General features: G+C 41.0%; 1 protein-coding gene across 9 annotated transcripts in view; it reads right to left on the reverse strand.

Annotated features, from left to right (window-relative positions):
- The window catches only part of MVB12B (multivesicular body subunit 12B), a 290,946-nt gene that overhangs the window by 259,839 nt on the left and 9,949 nt on the right, over positions 1-21,158 (reverse strand). The window contains exon 1 of one of the 9 annotated variants that reach the window (XM_078150117.1): positions 2,902-4,038. The exons of the other annotated variants lie outside the window; for them this stretch is intronic. Coding sequence (XP_078006243.1) covers positions 2,902-2,940 — 39 coding nt within the window. The 5' untranslated portion in view covers positions 2,941-4,038. Of the gene's footprint in view, positions 1-2,901; positions 4,039-21,158 lie in introns of those variants that run through there. 9 annotated transcript variants of the gene reach the window in all.

The raw sequence follows: 21,158 nt of genomic DNA on the forward strand, positions 1-21,158 counted from the left end.
AAAGTGATCTGCCCACTCTCCCCACAGTACCAATGGCAGGATTTGAACCCAGGTCTCCTGAAGTCTAGAGCTACCATCAGCAGGCCATGCTGGCACCAACGTTTTTGACAAAGAACAACTAAAATTCTTTGTAGACAGTGCTTTTCAATGAAGATCACAGGACAACACATTTAGCAATGGAAGGGACCTGAAAAGGCATTTACTCCAACCCAGCTGTTCAACAAGTGAGGGAACAAAGGCCCAGAGAAATTAAGTGAATTGCCTGGGGGGCACACTGTGGCGGAAGTGTGAGGAAGGATTCAAATCCATGTCTTCTTGATTCCAAGTCCAGCCCTCTCTCCACTCTCCCATGTTGGCACAGAATAGCTGGGCAGAACACTAAGGGCATCAGAGGTGTCTCTAAGGGCCAAGGCAAACTATTTCGTCAAGTTCCACAATCCTCCTTTCATAAAGGCACAATGAACTAAAAGCTAAATCATAAGAATGAAATTCTTACTAGGTACTCAGAAAAGAAGAAGGGAGAGAAGTGAGATTATCATTCTAGCAAATGCCTAGCTCTTTAATACAAGTCAGTGTAAACAGTCCCAGATTTGGAGTCAAAAGACCTGGGTTGAACTCTCAGAACTGATCCATATTACCTGTGTAACTCTGAACCTATGAGCTGGGATCAGATGATCCCTTCAGGTCTGACATTCTGTGGTCCAAAAGTCCGTGTCTTCAGATACCTCCCCGGTCTACAATCTATGTTCTAGCACTCTCAGGACTCTTCCAATTCTAGCCTCCTAGGAATCCTCCACAGGACATGCAACGTACTACAAACGACCAGGTACTTCCCCCATCGGTGTCCTGGAAACAAAAGGATTTGTAACTGCCTTTAAAGGGACAACCAGTGAAAGAACTGGCTAAATCCCACCTCCTTCTCCAAGCAATTAAACTTCAACACCTTTAGGAGCTGAGAGCTTTCCCAGGCTGCTGCCAAGCACCTCATCAGGCACACGCCTCATAAATTAGAACAATAAAAATGTGTGCAATAATTCTCCATTATCTGGCATTCCCTGAAACCTTAATAAGTTTCCCAGAGCCATCCCATCAAAGGAAGCCCAGCTCTACTCAGTGAAGTGTCAATCAATCAGACATTCCATCCAGCACCACTGGTGGTTTCTGCTTATTGACAAAACTCGTATCAGCTCTTACAACTTCTAGTTTCCTTCAAGACTCAGTTCAGCCAGCTTCTGTACAGAAAGTCTTTCCTGAAGCCCCAGCTCTGATGAATGCCTCCCCTGCAAATCCCACTGTACCTATTTTGTGTATTCTTATGTACATGCTATCCTCTCCTCTTCTCCCTTCTCTCTTCTGACGCTACTACTCCCCTGGTGTAGGCCCTCATCACCTCACACCTGGAGTAATACCCTGCTGGTAGGTCTGCCTGACATGAGCCTCTCCTCATTCCAATCCATTCTCCATTCAGCTACTAATGTGATTTTCCTAAAGTACAGGAAGAAGACCTGAATTCAAATCCTACCCTAGACACTGCCTGGATATGTGACCCTGTGCAAGCCACACCTCTCTAAACCTCATCTGTAAAGTCTTCTCATCTGTAAAAAAGGATGTTGTGAGGATCAAATGAGATAATATATGTAAAGTACTTTTCCAACCTTAAAATGGTATATAAATGCCTTCTATTATTAATAATATTATTAAGACCTCCCCAGGTAATCCATTCAACTTTTGAATAGGTCTAACTATGATGAAGATTTTCCTTATAAGGCATAATTTAAGAGGCATAATTTGCCTCTTTGCAACCTTTGGCCAGTTCTGTCTTCTGTGGCTAGGCAGAAATCAATCAGCAAGTTATCTATTAAATATCAAGTATGTGCCATGTGCTAGACATACAAGCACAAAGACAATGCAATATTTGCTCAGAAAGAGTTACATTCTAATGAGAGAGACTATGTATGATATACAGCTATATCTATGTGTATACAGCACAATATAAATGCAAATACATACAAGGTAGTTAAATAAAAGATCATTTAAGAAGGAGGGCACTAGCAGTTGAGGAGAGGGGAAGGAAGGGAGCCAGGAAAGGCCGAGGTAAAAAAGGAATGCATTCCAGGCATGTGGGATGGTCAGTGCAAGGCAAAGAGATGAGACACGAAAAGCTGTGTCTCAGGGACAGAGAGAAGGCCAGAGCAAGTCTAATACTTCTTCGGGGTAACAGCTTTTCAAATACAGTTATCTTTTATATACCTACTTGAACTTGTTCCTCACTGATTAACAAAATCCCACCTGCTCATCTCTTCCTTGTCCCAGTGATTCATAACTGTTCTCAGTCTCCCACTGGCCAGGCCCTTATTCCCAATCCCCTTCAACCCAAACCCCACAATGTCTCACTCTTTCCCTGGCATGAATACTCCATAGATAAAAGCCATCCTTTCATCCTAAAGCTCTTCCTTTCCCATTCCTTCCATTTTTTGGCTCTGACACCTGGCTCCCTTCTGATGACACAGCTTGATGGTCACCTTCACAGCCATCACAGCACTGATTTCACTTACACTCATTCCCTCCAGCTCACTGGTCAATGCGGAGGAGTCAGAATATTCCTCCCACCCCCTGCCACTCCAAGTTCTCACTCTACCCCCTTCACTCAGTAGCCTCTTCTCCTTTGAGCTTCACTCAATCCATATCTACAACCCAATCAAAATTCTAATAAAAGTTGTTTATGGACCTCCAGGACCCTCCCCTTCTTTCTTCTGGCTCACAGTCTTTCATTCCTCCCCAACTGCCCTCATGATAGAAGACATAATGATACTCCTTCAGGTACCCTAACCTCATCAACTTACTCATTTCCCATGATCTGCTCTTCCATCCCACCTCAGCTACAAATAAAGATGTCCATACCTTTGATCTTGCCATCACCCACAAATGCACCACTTCCATGTTTCTGAACTATGAAACTCCCTTATCTGATCACAATCTGTTGTCATTCCACCTCTCCCTCTGCCTTGTAACCCTGAACTCTGTTCTTTGTTCTTACCACGTGACCTCCAATTCCTCCACCCTCCAGTTGTTTCCCAGGCCATCACTCATGCTAGCTATACTTTCTTCCCTTCCCCATCTTGACCCCTTGGTGAACTAGCACAAAGCTACACTCTCCCGTTAAATCACTTTCCTCCTTAGCCTACTTCCCAAGTCTGAGCCTTAGATTAGTCCCAACGTCTGCTGTATTTGTTCATACTCACATGCTACTAAAAGTTAGAGAGGGAAAAAAACCACAGAACTGGGTCGACTGGATCCCCTATAGATTTATGTTACATAGTCTCAACTGGTCCCTTACTGTAGCAAGCCAATCCTTTCATATGTTCACTGACTCATTATCCCACTCACCAGAGGCTTTTCCAAAACTTTGATCCCTCCTCAAACCTCCTATGGCTCCCCTTCCCCAGTTTCTCAGCTGCGAACTTTGCCTCCTATTTCACTGAAAAAAATTGAGGTCTCTCACTAAGAACTCCTTTTCTTTTTCTCATATCACATTATTCAGATGCCTTCTTTTGCTCTCTTCTTCACCCCTGTCTCATTTGAAAAGGAGGCCTTTCACTTGCCAAAGCAAACCACTCTACATGCACAGGCGATCCCATTCCATCCTTGTCTTCTGCGGCAGACTGGCCCTTCTACCATTCTCACTCTCACTTCTCTTCAGGATCTCTATGTCTACTGGCTGCTTTCCTACTGCCTACAAACATGCCCATGTTTCCCCTATCCTCAAAAAACCTTACTTGATCTGTCCTTTCCCAATAGCTAGTTCCATATCTCTTTTCCTTTTTGTACCTAAATTCCTCAAAATGGTCATCCATGGATGTCTCATGGATCTCTCCATTTCCTTTTCTCTCACTCTCTTAACACAGTCTGACTTCTAACCTCATCATTCAACTGAAACTGCTCTCTCCAAAGTTGTCATTGATCTCTTAAATGCAAAATCTAATGACCTTTTTTTCCAATCCTCATCCTTCTTGGCCTCTCTGAAACTTATGACACTGGTAATCACCCTCTTCCTAATATTCATTCTCTCTCTCTCTCTCTCTCTCTCTCTCTCTCTCTCTCTCTCTCTCTCTCTCTCTCTCTCTCTCCCTCCCTCCCTCCCTCTCTCTATTTCCACGATACTACTTTCTTCTAGTTCTCGTCCTATCTGATCACTCCTTTTCAATCTCTGTTGCTAGATCTTTGTTCAAGTCAAATCTGCTAGTAGTGGGTGTCTACAGGGCTCTGTCTTGCACCTTCTTTTTTCTTTAGTATTTCACTTAGTGATTTCATCAGCTCCCATGGATCCAATTATCATCTCTATGTGGGATGATTTCCAAATCTACTTATCCAGCCCCAAAACCTCTCCCCTGACTTCCAGTCTCCTATCTCTATTAAAAGTCTTACACTGGACATCCCAGAGACATCTTAAACTCAAAATATCCAAAACTGAGCTTATTATCTTGCCCCTACACCCTTCCCTTTATTCAGTTAACCCCCATGGCTCCTTATCAAATATAAAATAGTCTGTTTGGCTTTTGAAGTCCTTCATAACCTACCCCTTCCTACTTTAAAGGGCATTTTTTTCTGGCAGTCCCCTAGGTCTGGAATTCTCTCCCTTCTCATCTCCATTTCTTGGTTTCCCTGGCTTTCTTTTCATTTGATACTCAACACCTTCTCAACTCTGTCACCTCTCCCCTTCACTAAACTCTTCACAAAGCCTTTCTTTATAGAGGGCTGGGACCTGAACTTTCCAGGTAACTCTCCACTCTCTATCAGCAGCTCTGCTTGTTTTAATTCCACAGAACATCACACCCCTTTGGTGTTCCATCCCCACTCCACCCTTCAGCTTTTCACCTTCCTTTCTTGTGTTGCCTTCCCTGTTATATTGTAAGTTCCTTGAGGACAGGGACTATCTTTCTTTCTCATATTTATATCTCCAGTCTTTAGCACAGTGCCTGATACACAGTAGGGACTAAAAAGTTTATTGAATTCCTGCAAGTTCCAACTAAAATCCCAACTTCTACAAGAAATCATCCCTGATACCCTTAATGCTAGTGCCTTCCTTCTGTTGATTATCTCCAGTTTGCCCTGTCCATATCTTGTTTGTACAAAGTTGTCTAAATTATTGCCTCTCTTATTAGACTTAAGATAAAGAGATAAAGACTTAAGAGAATCTTACTGTGCTCAGTCAAATCTCAAGATTTGCTTTTGGTCACTAAAATGCTAGTCAGCCAAAAACTAACAGTCTCTCTCTGTCTCTGGATCTGTGATTTCATCAGGGTAGGATTTCATGCCTGAGGATTTTCCTCTACTAGTTGCAGCTCTACAACTTTGAGTCTGAGAGAGTTGCCTGGGGGCACTGAGAAGTTAAGAGACTTGCTCAAGTTCACATACTCAGTATTTGTCAGGGGCAGGGCTCTAACTCAGTTCTTCCTAACCCCAAGGCCATCCTGACTTTCACTGCTTACTACTCACTAAAGGAGCCAAACTCCGTAAGCACTAAAATACCATGCTGTGAGATGAATGAATAATAGCTATGTCTCTAACCAGCAAAAATCCTGGATTTTGTGCGAGGAAGTCTAGATGAAAATACTGTGCTATTTATTAGCTGGTGACCTTAGGCAAGTAATTTTATTTCTTTGTGTTTCAGTTTCATCATCTATAAAAGAGGGATATTTGTACTATCTACATAATACCACTGTTAGGAGAAAAATGTTTTGTAAACCTTAAAGTGTTATATAAATTTTATTATTAACTGTGTGATAACAAGTCACCTCACCTCTGTGGGTCTCAGTTTCCTAGTCCTTAAAATCTTGCTCTACATCTTCTCTAAGGTCCATTCTAGTTTCAACAATCTATGGTCTATACTCCCTTTCAGCATTGACAGTCTGTTTTCTATGTTCTAAGGCTTCTTCTATAGTGCCAGTATTCTATGTTCTCCATTCTAAGGTCTCTTCCAACTTTAAAAATCTATAAACATGTGACTACATTCTAAGGTTCCTTCCTGCTTTAACAATCTATGAATCTATTGGGTTTATCTCCCACACCCACCCCTAACTTCCAGGAAATTAAAATTAACCCCTAATTACTCCTCCTCTCATCTCTCTCAAACACACACAACTATGGATGGGAAAACATTTTCAATAGATGAGCATTGAGCATCCACTATTTCTACCATCTCCCATGAGGTATTGATGGCAATCAGTTCCATTTGCTGTAAATCACTAGTAGCAACTGCTGGTGGGCGAATGCTGGGTTAGAGAAATGATGCTATTCCCAGAATGCATTACAAAAGAAAGCACACTCAGCACATTTCAAGATGGCTACAGCCTGCAGCAAAGCTGAACCAGACAAAGGAGATGGGGCATGTGTGATAGCACTGAAGGGGCTGTGCTGAAATGGAAGACAATTAGCAGCGAACTTTTCAGGATTAATGCCCTTTTTCTTTTTCAGTCTCCCTCCCCCTCCACCACTCGCCCCTCGGGATCAAGGCAGTCTTTGTGAAATATAGACAAATGATTCTTCCCTGTGCTGTAGCTCTGGCTTCAGTGTGTGGAGTGGCATAGGGAGCTTTTCATAAGAAGCACCCAACAAAGTACCTTGTGTCAGAGGGCATCACATAAGAAAACTTGCCTTGAATTACATATTTTCTAACTGCAAATTACTTTTAGCAGCATCACCATAGTAGCTTCAATTGACCTTCTGAACAAAAGGCCATTTATTAACCAGCACTCTTCACTGTACAGACTGGGTGAACCAGCAAGTAGAAGAAAGAAGCTCACTGACAAACCCAGTCACAGTTAGGTCTTGGAGATACTTTGTCTTGGAGGGGAAGACTAAAGAGGTTTGACCCACACTGTGTAACATTTCAATCAGAACTTGTTGGGGCAAAATGGAAGAATGGGGAGAGAAATAGGCAGTGGCCAAACAAAGTATTTAAGATTAATGTTAGTGCTACTGAGCATATTGTTAGAGAAGACACGTGTAAAAATTCCTGGGTATCTAAGACTTGGAAGAGCAAAATTTTAGAGCTGGAAGGGAACTTAGAATTTAGCTATGCCTTTCAACGTCCTCAATTTTACAGGTGAAGAAAATAAGCCCCAAAGGCTTCACCTAAAGTCACACAATGTGTGGCAGAGTTAGGATTAGAGTCTAAGATTCCTCCAGTCTCATGTTCTTTCCACTCTGTCAGAGAATCATCCTGATTCAGCAGGAAAAAAAACTTGGGCTTGGAGTAAGGCACCCTGGGCTCAAATTCCAGCTTCAACACTACAAGCTGTATGACCATGGGATAAGACATGGCCCCTCGAAGCCTATTTTCCCTTGTGTAAACTGATCTCTGCACTCTCTGCTTCATGGATTTATCATGATGAAATTATGAAAAGAACAATAGAAATGTGCATTATTATCCCCACAGTGATCTAAACTAAATTAGACTAACTGATCCGTATAGACTTTTCCCCCAAACACTAACTTTTACACAAAGGAAACTGTGAGAAGAGGCCAGTACAGGTATACCTGGTATTTGGTAGTGTATACCAAACATCACCCAAACCAACATTCTTTTTTGCGAAGTATACCATAAATTCATTTTAAATGAGCCCTTATGTTTAAAAAAAAAACTGACAGACATCTTGTTCAGCCATTCTTCCAAGGCACAAATCAGATGGTTGGTTCATAATAATTTGAGTAAATGACCAAACCCCAGTAGCCTTAACACCCCTAGGCATAAGTCTACTTACCACCAAATGAATCAACCTTTATTAAGTACTTACTCTTAACAGGCCCCTGCACTTACGACTGAAATAAATACAAAATTTAGAAGACCTGGTCCCTGCCCTCACAGTGCTTAGTTTATTAGAGGTAACTGATAAATTCATTGAAAATCTGAGACACAGTAAATACATTCGGGGGAGGGAAGAGGAAAGGTCATTAGTAACTGGGAAGAATCAGGAATGGCTACATGGAAGAGGTGATGGAGATTAAGGTACTTTCATGGGAGAACCATTGTAAGTATATTTCTAGAGTGCTTCATAAACTTTAAAGCTGTATATAAAAGTATCATTTTTATTATTATTGAGTTGGGTTTAAAGAATTCAGCAGGTGAAAAGGAAGGATGGCATTAGGCATAGAGACTATCACCATATTATTTATTGCATGTGTATAACCACCATTCCTACAACTCTCTCTCTTTATAATGTTGACTCACCTGATGCCCTTCTTTTCATAGAATGAACTAATACACTTGGTATTCTCATACTTGGCCAATTCAACATATTTTAAAAACTGAGTATTCCCTGCTAATGTCAGAATAAGTGCATAAAGATGAAAATAACACATGACTAATTTTCCCCATCTCTGTTTTAGAATTCAACATTTCTCTCATAAATAATTGACAATAAAAATGATTTAAGCCCATGGTTGTATAGGGCAGAGGTAAATTTAGTCCTAATGAGGGAAATGTGGGCACTGCCCAGGAGGGAATAGGCTAATGTACAGCCCAGTATTAGCAGAATTGATAACACACAAGGGCCACATTATGAACTGGAAATCCTAATGCCAACCAGCAAAGTAAGGATAGCTTAGGAAGAAATTTCTTTCAAATGTTCCTGTTGCTAGAAAGAATCTTATTGATAGGAGTTAAAAGTTCACACTGTTATTTAGGGTAATAACTCATATTTATATAGTGCTTTACAGTTTGCAAAGCACTTCCCTCATGACAACTCTGTATCATTAAATCCATCACTGACCCCAATGGAGACAGCCTAGGCCCATGTAACAAAAGCCATAGGAATAGCGCTGCCCACAGACCTGATTCTAACTCAGTTACTACAGCCTCACTGAGGTCATTGTGTAGAAGGGAAGACCTTTCTTATTATTACTAAAAGCAATAACTGCTAACCAACAGGCAGATGGACATGAGAGCCTTGGGAATGGCAGCACATCCCCTACTCCCTACACCATCCTCAACCCCTCAGAACAGTGGTACTATTTCTATCTCAGCCCTCACAGTCATCATCCAGAGACATGACTCTTATGGTTATAGAGAGCTTTTCATAAAAAAACACACAACAAGGTACCTTGTATACCTAAATCCCCTAACAGAGATAACAAATAGAAGAGGCCAGCCATCTCTACCAATTGCCAACTACTGCCACTGAGGCAACAAGGTACCCCAAGGGAGAGTCAAAAAAGGCAACATGTACTAAGCAAGTCAAACCACCACCACCACCACCATCACCGCCACCACCACTATCGCCACCACCACTATCACTACCATCACCACCATCACCACCACTACCACCTTTACCACCATCTCCCCTCAAACTTTGATGGAGACAGGCCAAGATGCTAAGCCCAAGAGCCTTCAGATGCTTCTAGCCCAGTGCCACCATCCTGGGAAGTAATCCCTGTGGAGATGCAGGCAGGTAACTAACTGCTCCTGAAGGTGCTATAACCACCCCAACTGAAAATCCAAAATAGAATGTTCTTGGCACCAAAGTCCGTGTCACTGTAAAATGGTTCAACATCAGAAACTGATATGATTTCATCATGGGAAATGATATCAAAGAAGAGGCATTACCCCTCTGCTTTGCTGCTGGACTCTAAGGACCACAGGACCTTTCCATCTGACAGCTGAAATCTTCCATTTGTGGTCTCCCCCATCAGAACGAGAGCTCCTAAAGAGCAGGGACCACTTGATTTTTTCTATTCGCAAGCCCAGTGCTTACCACAGTATTATGCACATAAAAGCACTTAAAAAAAACATCCATTCATTGTACAGATGAGGAAACAGGTCAGAGAGGTGAAGTGAGTTTTTAATTTTCACATAACTCATAAGCACTGGTGCCACAATCTGAACCCACTCTCCTGGCTCCAAGTCCAGTCCTCTTTCCACACCACACTACTTCTCATTAAATGATGAAACTGTTGCAAGCAGTGTGGAGTAATAGACAGGAGAACCAGACTCTGTGTCATGTGTATGGTCACTGACACATACTGGCTGCTTAATCCTGGACAAGTCACTTAGGAAACCAAGTGGTACAATAGATAGAGTGCTAGGTCTGAAGTGAGGAAGACTCAGTTCAAATCCAGCCTGAGCCACTTCTTAGCTGTGTGACTCTAGGCAAGTTACTTCACCTCTCTTTGCCTCAGTTTCCTCAACTGTAGAACGGGGATATTTGCCCTACAGAGTTGTCACAAGAAAAAATACTGTTGTAGCAATGGGTGAGTGTTTCTCAATAGAGAGGATACATCTTTGCAAGAGGAAATCCCTGGTGAGGCACCCCACTGCTGTAGACAAAGTCTTGGCAGGCAACAGTGGCTTCATGTGTGGGAACACTTCCTCTGACCACAGGTCACACACACACCTCACCCTCAGCAGCAACTAATTCCTCCACAACATTGAAATCTTGAGCTGTCCTAGGATGTTTCCTCCCTCCTCCAACCAGGGCCACTCAAAGGAGTTCCATGACCCAAACCTCTCTTCCTATCTTCCCTACCTTGCCCCAGATGCAAAAATTTCTAGTTATAATCCTATCACTGTTTACCACTTGTGTGACCTTAACTTCTCTTGGTCTCAGTTTTCTCACCTGTAAATAAAGACGTTTGAGAAAGGATCTCTTAGGTCCTTTCCAGGTCTAAATATATGGATTCTACCCAAAGAAGGCAGTGCTCTCCTCCTCCCCAACAGTAAGAGGCTGACACAATGAGGTGGCATGCTGGCTAGAGGTCTGTAAAGAACTGCAAAGATCCCACAGAAGTTGCCAGTTGGGTCATTACCATTCTCTACAGGAAAACCAACTTAATATCACTAATTAGTTTTATCAAAAACAAGTTCAGCAAAATTTGAGACAGTCGGTTCACAGGATAATAGAATTTAGAACTGGAAGGGCTCTAAGACATTATTTAGTTCAATACCCCTACTTTATAGATAAGAGGACCGAGGCTCTAAGAGGTCAAATGATCAAGGAATAGGAAGGAGAACAGACAAGATTCAAACCAGCATCATCTGATTCCAAATCCAGGTTCTTTAGGCAACTCAAAACTCAACATATCCAAGACAGAACTATCACCTTTTCCTCTACATCCTCCCTTGCTTCCAAACTTCCCTATCACTGCTAGGCCACCATCTTCCCCATCACCCAGGCTACACTCCATCTCTCACTCTCCTTTACTTCCTATAGCCAATGCAGCAGAAATCTTGTTTCTACCTTCACCACATCTCACATACATGTATGCCCTTCTCTCCACTTCCACAACCACGATCCTAGTTAAAGCCCTCCCCGCCTCTTGTCTGGATTACCAGCATAGTCTTCTAATTGGCCTCCATGCCTCAACAGCCCTCCACACTCCAAGCCAACCTCTACTCTCATGGTAACAAATTCCAAAAGAAATGGGGCCCACTAAACCACACATTAAGAACCACATATTAACATTTTTTGTTTTATGGTATTTTACTGTATTTTGTTAAATATTCCTGATGACATTTTTAATCTGATTCAGGCCACTAGGGAAGGTTGCGGGCCATATGCAGGCTACTCACCGGCCAAGATGATTCTTCTATTAGTCTGATGATGTTGCCTTCTCCCCACTGCCAGTGGGCACCAGTGGTTCCAAGGATAAAATCCTCTGTTTAGCATTCAAAGCTCTTCATAACCTGGCCGCTTCCCACCTTCTCACTGTTCTTGCCCCGTACTCTTCCTTAAACACTCTAAAACTGAGCCAACACTGATCTGCTCGCAGTTACTTTGAGCACAACAAAAACTTTCAGTGCAGGGTTCTTAACCCTGCTTGTATCAGGGATCCCTTTCGCAGTCTGGTGGGAACTATGAACTCCTTCTCATATAACTGAAGAAAATGCCAAATTTCGGCAGAAGGTTCTTGAAAAATAAAGATAGATTTTTTTTTCCCGTTCAAGTTCATGGACCCCCTGAAATCTATCCACAGACCCCTTGTGGGTATAGGACCCAGGTTAGAACCTCTAGTCTAGAGATATAGATCTTTCTAAGGAAATCTAAATACAAAAGAGTGCATGACACAGTGGAAAAAACACTGGAAGAAGAACCAGGAGACCTGGGTTCTAGTCCTGGTTATGCCATTAACAAGGTAACTGTGTGGGCTTTGGGCAAACCCCTCATCTTTCATTAGTTTTCCCATATGAAAAATGAATGGGTTAGACTAGATCAATGTTTCCCAAACAAATTTGGCCAGAGAACTTTTTTTCCCTTGAAATATAATGAGGAAACTCATGAACGCCAGTTCCAAGGGCCTATGAAATACCCCAGACGCACAGTGATACCACTTCTAGGTCTATACCCTAGAGCCCTAGATGTACAAAAATATTTACTGTAGATCTTTTTGTAGTGACAAGGAGCTGAAAAATGAGGGAGTGTCTCTCAACTGGGAATAACTGAATAAATTATGCCATGGGAATATAATGGAATACTATTATACTATAAAAAATTATTACAGAGATGGTTTCATCTCTGAAGATTTGTATGAACTAATGCAAAGTGAAATGACCAGAACCAATAGAACAATCTATACTATAACAACACTGTACAAAGTAACAATTTTAAAAGACCTACAAAAACTCTAGGAGATCAGCACAATGATCAACCAGGATTACAGGGGACCATAATGAAAAATATGCCCATTTCCTGACAAAGGTGATTAAATACCCAGGATGTGACACACATTTTTGGACATGACCAATGTGGGAATTTGTTTCATTTGGCAATACTTATTTTTAGAAGAATTTTTTTGGGGGGAAGGGGAATAGCAAGAAGAAAAAAAAATATTGCTAATTTGCTAACTGAAAATAGTTTAATTTAAAAAAGAAATTCCCCCAGGAAATATTGGGTCAAAATAAAGGAAATTAGTCCTATTTTCATGCTGGAAAACTGTATATATATATAAGTGTTATTGATACATATTTTATTTGATTCTCCTTCAATGTTCAACCATGGCATTGACAATGCATGGCACAGTAGGTGACCCTCGATTCCTCAAGGTTATTCAAGCAGAGTAAAACTCTGGAAAGCCTAGGCAAGCTGGAAAGGTTTCAAGTCCAAACAGTAATTGGACTCCAAGTCTCTCATAGGAGAGCGAGCCTGGTTAAGTGTGGAGAGTTTTATCATTAGTAGGGTGGCCCCACGAAATGATAAACTGTTCTTAGCTGCAGCAACTTCTGAAACCACCTACTGGATGCAGCAGTCTGCTACCCGCATCACCAATATAATCCCAGCTGTTTTGACCTATAAAAGTAGTAACTTCATATTTAACATCTCAAAAGGGGGAAATATCACATCAGAATTCTCTTATGGAACACAAATCTATCCTATTTCAAGAGAGTTTGGGAAAATCCTTCTGTGTTGTATTTGAAAATCTCTGAAGCCCCTTTCAACTTGAACATTCTATGATACTGTTTCACATACAAATAAGTCAGAAAATTCAAAGTCAGTGACCTTTGCATTATAACAAAGCCCTTCATTCATATATGTCCACTCCAAAGGAGATTACTCAGGAAGACACTGGGTGTGAGAGCTAGAGGGTCAGACACAGGTCACTTCTTCTAATCTGGGAAGATTTTTCCAGGACACCCTGCTGACTTGGAGTAGTAGGAAACAATAGGATATATAGAACTTTTCAAGCTTCTTCCTGGAACTCTGTGAGGGGAAACTGCAAGGAGGCTCTGGCTTCTAATTAAACACTACACGTTTTGTTACAGCTAAGAAAGGACTTTGGTGACAAGTCAAATCCAACTACCCTCATTTTACAGTGTTCTTTGCCCTGGACTCTACCTCACTTGGTTCCTTCTGAAAAGAATTTAAAACTATAAGCCAGCCTTAAAGATGGGGAATACCGTTTTGCTCACTGCTGCTGATCAAAGTCCAGCTACAATAGGGTTCTTAATCTCTCTATCAGTAGCGCTCAGTTTAACTGATGCTAAACATTGTTTCAGACTCAAAGGATTGCCTCACAGGGCCAGCCTTGGGGAGAGCTAAACTATTGTATCACAATTTAAAACTCCTGGGACCTCTGATACCATCTCTGTTTAATTTCTAATGCACTAGTGAGGCTGGGGTTTATCTTATCAATTGCTATACTCAGCCAGCAAAGCTTAGCCTTCTTGCTGGCAGAAGGCAGCTAGGCAATGTCAGAGTTTACAGTATTTTCTACGGGGAATCATTGCAGGAGGCCAAGATGCCTCCCTCAAAGAAAGCATCGCTGGGGAGAACACAGTTGGGGAGAATACAGTTTCAACCTTTGCTTCAATGGGAAGCAGAGCTCAAGCTCAGAGCTCTGAGTTAAGGTGTCCTGCACAAAATGTCTAAGGAGTCAGATTTCAAAACCTAAGAGGGGAAGATTCAGTTACACCATTGCAATTTATATGATAAAAACCACTGTTTAATTAATTCCCTACAGAAGAACAAGCATGAAATCAGCCTGTTCATAATCCAATAGCTAAGGTACACAACAGTCAGTAGGGTGTAGAGGAAAGGATTCTGCACTGGAGACAACAGACCTGGGTTGTAATTCTAATTCTGCTGCTACCACAAAAGTGGTCAAGTCATTTATCTCCATGCAGCTGCTGCCTCTTCTGTAAAATGAGGCAGGGGAATGGGGGTAGAGGTTGAACTAGATCGGGGATCTTCAGGTTTTCTGTAACATGGGCCTCTTTGGCAGTCTAGCAACACCTGTTGACCCCTTTTCAGAAAAATGTTTTTAAAGGCATAAAATAAAATGCATAAGGTTACAAAAGTTATATTATAATACAGTTATTGCAATATTTTAAAATAAATTCACAAACACCTGGTTAAGAACCTCTGGATTAAATGATCTCTAAATTCTTTTCCAGTTTTATGATCTTACGTTCTAACATTTCTATTCTAGGGTTCCAAAGCTCTAACATCTTTTTTTTAATTAATTTATTTTGAATTAGCAACAATCGCTTCCATAAGCTTTTGAGTTTTAAATTTTTCTCCCCCTCCCTCTTCATCTCCCTCCCCAAGACGGTGAGCAATCTGATATAGGCTATACATATATATTCCTATTAAACATTTTCACATTAGTGATGTTGAAGGTAAGAATTAGAACCTATAGGAGAAACCGCCAAAAAGAAGAAACAAAACACAACAGAAGAAAAAAAATAGCAAATAGTATGCTTCCATCTGCATTCAAACTCCATAGTTCTTTCTTTGGATGTGCATAGCATTTTCCATCATGAGGCCTTTGGAGATGTCTTAAATCCTTGTATTGCTGAGAAGGGTTAAGTCTATCAGTATTAGTCATCGCACAATGTTGCTGTTACTGTGTACAACTGTCTCCTGGTCCTACTCACTTCACTCAGCATCAGACCATACCAGTCTTTCTAGGTTTTTCTAAAGTCAGCCTGTTCATTTCTTATAGCACAATAGTATTCCATTACATTCACGTACCACAACTTGTTCAGCCATTCCCCAAATGATGTGCATCCTCTCAATTTCCAATTCATTGCCACCACAAAAAGAGCTGCTATAAATATTTTTGTACATGTAGGTCCTTTTCCCATTTGTATGATCTCTCTGGGATATAGCCCTAGAAGTGCTATTGCTGGGTTACAGGGCATGCACATTTTGATAGCCCTTTGGGCACAGTTCAAATTGCTCTCCAAAATGGTTTGATCATTTCACAACTCCACCAATAATGCATTAGTGTTTCAATTTTCCCATATGTTCTCCAACATTTATCATTTTCCTGTTTTGTCATGTTGGCCAATCTGATAGGTGTGATGTGGTACCTCAGAGTTGTTTTGTTTTGTTTTGATTTGCATTTCACTAATCAATAGTGATTTGGAACATTTTTTCTAATGACTATAGATGGCTTTAATTTCTTCATCTGAGAACTGCCTGTTCATATCCTTTGACCATTTATCAACTGGGGAATGACTTGCATTCTTATAAATTTGACTTAATTCTCTATATATTTTAGAAATGAGGCCCTTATCAGAAAGACTGGTTGTAAAAATTCTTTCCCAATTTTCTACCTTCCTTCTAATCTTGGTTGTATCGGCTTTGTTTGTGCAAATACTTCTCAACTTAATGTAATCAAAGTTACCTACTTTGCTTTTCATAATGTTCTCTATCTCTTGTTTGGTCATGAATTCTTCTGTTCTCCATAAATCTGATATGTAAACTATTCCTTGCTCTCCCAGTCTGCTTACAGAAGCAGCCTTTATATCTAAATCATGAACCCATTTTGACTTTACTTTGGTATATGGTGTGAGATTTTGAGATTCTGAAGAACTATGCCTAGTTTCTGCCATACTCTCTTCCAGTTTTCCCAGCAGTTTTTGTCAAAGAATGAGTTCTTATCCCAGAAGCTGGTGTCTTTGGGTTTATCAAATAATAGATTACTACAGTCATTGACTACTGTGTCATGCATACGTAACCTATTCCGCCGATCCACTACTCTATTTCTTAGCCAGTACCAAGCAGCCCAAAGCTCTAACATCTTATATTTTACATTCTAATATTAGTATTTCTTCCAGTTCTAGCACCCATCATCTAGCACAGTGCCTGGCACTTAGTGAGCACTTAATAAAAGCTTGTTGACTTGACTAGCATTCTTCAGTCCATACATTTTAACATTCTCTGATATATGTGGTTCCTCCTTGCTGAATGTCCCTCCCAGCAACTGAAGAGTCAAATTGGACATTTTTCTCTAAACTTGTCTTGGCTCAGGAAGAGTTTCCTGGCTGACAAACTAAAAGTCAATACCTTTTACCTCCCAAGTAATATTTATGGAGTCATTCATTTATTAAGAGCTTTGTGTTAGGCACTGGGGAAACATGCAAAGTTTAGATGAGACACAGTCCCAGCCTTCAAGGAACTTAACAGAATTGTAGGGCTGTACCTATAAATATAGAAATAACTCTACAATAATATCATATAATAAGCATATTAGGAAGGTGCAAAAACAAAGTGCCAGTTCTCTTCTATATTGTCCTGCACAGTGTAATGGAGGGGGTGTAGAAGTTGGGAGGGACAGGAACCAAGGATTTTGAATTCAAAAGATCTGGATTTGAGTTCCAGCTGTAAAATTTACTCACAATTTCCAGGTGAATAAAGTAGAGGATTTTGAGCTGAGAAGTAACTTAACAATATCTCTGTATGGAGAAGATAAGTCTGGTAGTACATGGAAAATGAATCAGAGGAAGGAATAGGAGAGGCAGAAAGATCTGTAAAAAAAGCTATTGCAATAGTCTAATCAATACCCAGGCAATGAGGACCTATATTAGAATGGGGGGACAAGTAGGTGAAATGTAAGAGACATTATTGGCATAAATAGCAGCCTATATTTACATAGCACTTTACAAAGCTTCTTTCTAACAACTCAATGACATAGGTTATATGTAAACAGAACTAGAATTTGAATCCAGATCCTCTGACCCCATCCAGTGTTTTTTCCATCACTGCACAGGGATACTTAAGGGATGCCATCACTAAAGGCACAGCAAAAAGACAGAACAAGATGGAAAGGCTCGGACAGAAACATTTATTTAATGCTTTCTCCATGTGAGAAGGCTAGGTCCTGGAGATTCAAAGTAAAAATTAAATAATCCCTGACCTCAAAGAACTTATAGCTAACAGGAGGGTATAACATATGCCTATATAAGTAAATATAAAGTAGTTTCAGAAGGGAGAGCTAACAACAGAAAGGAGTAATCTAATTTAGCAGAAATGTACAGAAAAGTAGGTTGGAGACAGATTAAAAAGGGTCCAGAATGCCAACATCATAAGTTTATATTTGATTCAGTAGGCAACGGGGGAAATCACTGAAGGTTTCTGAGCAGAGGACGTGACATGATGAGTTCAGTGTCATGGTCGGAGTAGCACATGAAGAAGACTGCTGACAGAGAAGGCAATGGGTGATTTTGAGATGGAAAGATTGGAAGCAGAAGACCAGTCGGGAGACTATTACAGGAATCCAGGGGAGAGTTAATATGGGACTGAGCTTGGGTGGTAGCAGTGGAAGGAAGAAGGAGATAGGCATGAGAGATGAGGTAGAAACAGAATTTACAGGATGTGGCAACTGATCGGCTGGAGGAAAAGAGAAGAATCAAAAATGATTATAGATCAAAGGCCTCATTAACTGGGGGGGATGGTGCCAGGTTCTGTGAAGATGTTGGTGAGGATAGACAAAGGAGATGGGAACAGATGAATTCTGTTTGGGATATGTGGAGAATGAGATACTGGTGAGGCATCTAGGTGGGGATAACCAAGAGTGAACTGGATATACAGGATACAAGACTAGAGCTCAGGGGCAGAGAGATAGACTTGAGTCATTGTCATAGATGTGGTAGTAGAAGCTACAGGAGCAAATGAAGTAACCAAATGAGAAAGTATAGAGAGAAGAAATCCTGCAAAACAGAACTTTGCCTCAAAGGTCCAGTGCAACAGCTAGAGAAGACTTTTTATAACAACTACTTGGATGAATCAATGAGCAACTCTGACCTGGTTCACAGAACCTTCATCATGAACATCACCATAGTACAGTGGAAGTCATGGGCATCTTTAAAAGGTCTGATGATAATACCACAACCAGAGCTAAGAGGTCAATAGATCGGGTCCTGTACAATGGGCCTCCCAGTTCCTCTTATTGACGGCTGATCCATTCTTCAAAGCCCATTTCAAATCCTTCCTCTTCTATCAAGTCTTCCCCAATTACCCACCCCCGCGCCCCCCTCCTCCACACACACACAGGAAGGTAAACTTAAAAAATCATAGCATTTAGAACTGGAAAGGACCTTAGAGATCAAGTAGTCCAACTCCCTCATTTTACAATGTTAAAAATTATTTCTCTTGGTCATATGTGTCCAGGAGACTCAGAGCTTCCCCAGTCAGCCTTCTGACAAAGTTCTTCAGAAGGACATCTCTGATAATGAGATTGCATCAAATCTTCTTATTTCTGGTCAAACTCCAACTCAGGCCTAAATTGATTTTATTCTACTCGGGTTTGGGTGAAGCCAGACTTCCAAGACTGGGGGTGGTATTTCCTTTGATGGTGGGTGATAATTGGCCCCTGTGGACTGTGATCTAAAGCACATACTCAAGACCTCATTTTAATATGTCCTACCTCCTACTACGTGAACCAATCACAGTTGATTGGCACCCCTTGAGAACACCTACACTTCGAAGGGCAAATAACGCTGTACCAAGCCAGTTCCAAACTGGCCCCCTTAAGGGAGCCCAGTTTTGGACTGAACTCCCATGCAAAGCACGTCAAGCCACTTTGAGAAATTAAACCATGGACACATGTACCCCAATTTCATTTGTCTCTTTCTTAGAGCAGATTCTGTTTCATATTGGGGTTTGTGGAGTTCAGGGTTCACAACTGGTAAGGAAACTGAAAACCAAACAGATTAAGTGACTTGCCAATAGTCACGGAGGTACTAAATAACAGAGCCAGGATTCAAAACCAGGTCCCAAGGCTTTAAATCCAATTCTCTTACATTAACTACACCAAGACTAGTCTGGGAGTCAGGAGGTGTGGCCCAGTGCTAGTTCTTCTATAATACCAGATTGTGAGGGTCACTTTATCTCCTCTTTCCTCTTCTGTATAATGGGGGTTGAACTAGATGGCATATAAGTTCTCTTCCAGCTTTGAGAAACTCTGTTCTAACATTCTGTTCAAAGCTTCCTTTCAGCTCTAACATCCCTATATTTCACTTTCTAATATCTTTTTGAGTTCCAGTATTCTATGTTCTCATATACTGACTACAGCAACTCTTACGGCATTTAACAAATACTTACTGCCTAGCAAAGTGCCTTCAGTACCTGACCCAGGGCTCCACACAACAGGAACGTAATTACTGAATGGAGTGGTTGTGTATTTATAATTGGGGTGCCAGAAGGCCTGTCCTCAACTTCAAGATCTGCCATTTCCTTTCTGCGTGGTCTTATTCACAGTATCCAGACCAAAGTTCTCATTTTATAGTTGAGAAAAAATGAAGTCCAGAGATGCCAAGGGCTGGCCCATGGTCAGAGGTAATAAGTGGCAGAGCAAGGATTCAAATTCTGGGATTGTCACTGTGAGTACTTATTTTCCACCATCAGTACAGATCACCATCCTCTACACCTTAATTGATTATATTTGTGAGTTATGTAAAAAAAAAAATCACCATCCAGCTGTCTTTCTACTGAAGACCTTCTCCACACTCAGCTCATTAGGTTCTCACTGTCAACAAACATCTAGCAAGTCACTGAGGCCCAAGCTTTCCAGTTTAGTAAAACCTAAAAGAACTTGTACTCTGCTAGCAAAGCCCTCATGACCCCAAGATCACTTCCATACTACCATGTGTCATAAGAGGCCGATAAGTGCAGTTTAATAATAGCTAGCTAGCTTTTACATAGTACTTTAATTTTATCCTCACAAAATCCCTATAATTTAGACGCTATTATTATCCCCATTTTACAGATGAAGAAACTGAGTCATCTTCGGTTAAATGATTTGCCCAGGATCACACAGCTATTAAATATCTAAGACAGAATTCCAACTTAGGTCTTCCTGATTCCAAGTCCTGAACTGTATACACTAAGCCAATTAGCTGCCTCTTTTTTTGGATATAATTTTTTGTAAAACAGGGACACTACTATCTGCACTCCCTATGTCATCTGTGAGGAAAACACTATGTACACTTCAAAGCATCATAGTGATGTGACATGACATTGTAATATGAGTTAAAATTGACTCAGGAACTCTGATATTGCTGCTCTGGCCTTTCAAACCCATGTCTGTCAATGAAAAATTCTAAACTTTGGTCATGAATTTTCTACAAGTGAAGATGAATTTAAGAAGCCTTGAAAGAGAATTTGTAACGACCCCAGCAAATGAGACAGCAGGCACAGATTAACATGGCTTCCTTAGAGAGGCCCACGAAATCTAAAACAAAAATCACAGAAGGCCATAAACATTTTGGGCAGCTCTTCCCACAAAAGTGCAACCCATATGAAAGTCACAAATCCCTTGCCTCAGTCCATAACACTTTTAACGCCATGGAGCTGCCATTTAGAAAGTTGTTCCCATGGAACTGCCACTTCTATTCCCAAGATCCTTGAGCCTAATGTTGATTTTGGCAGAATTAAGTAACA

Source organism: Phascolarctos cinereus, unplaced genomic scaffold (assembly GCF_003287225.1).
Source record: "Phascolarctos cinereus isolate Bilbo 61053 unplaced genomic scaffold, phaCin_HiC Scaffold_2;HRSCAF=192, whole genome shotgun sequence".
In the NCBI taxonomy this organism is placed as follows: Eukaryota; Metazoa; Chordata; class Mammalia; order Diprotodontia; family Phascolarctidae; genus Phascolarctos; species Phascolarctos cinereus.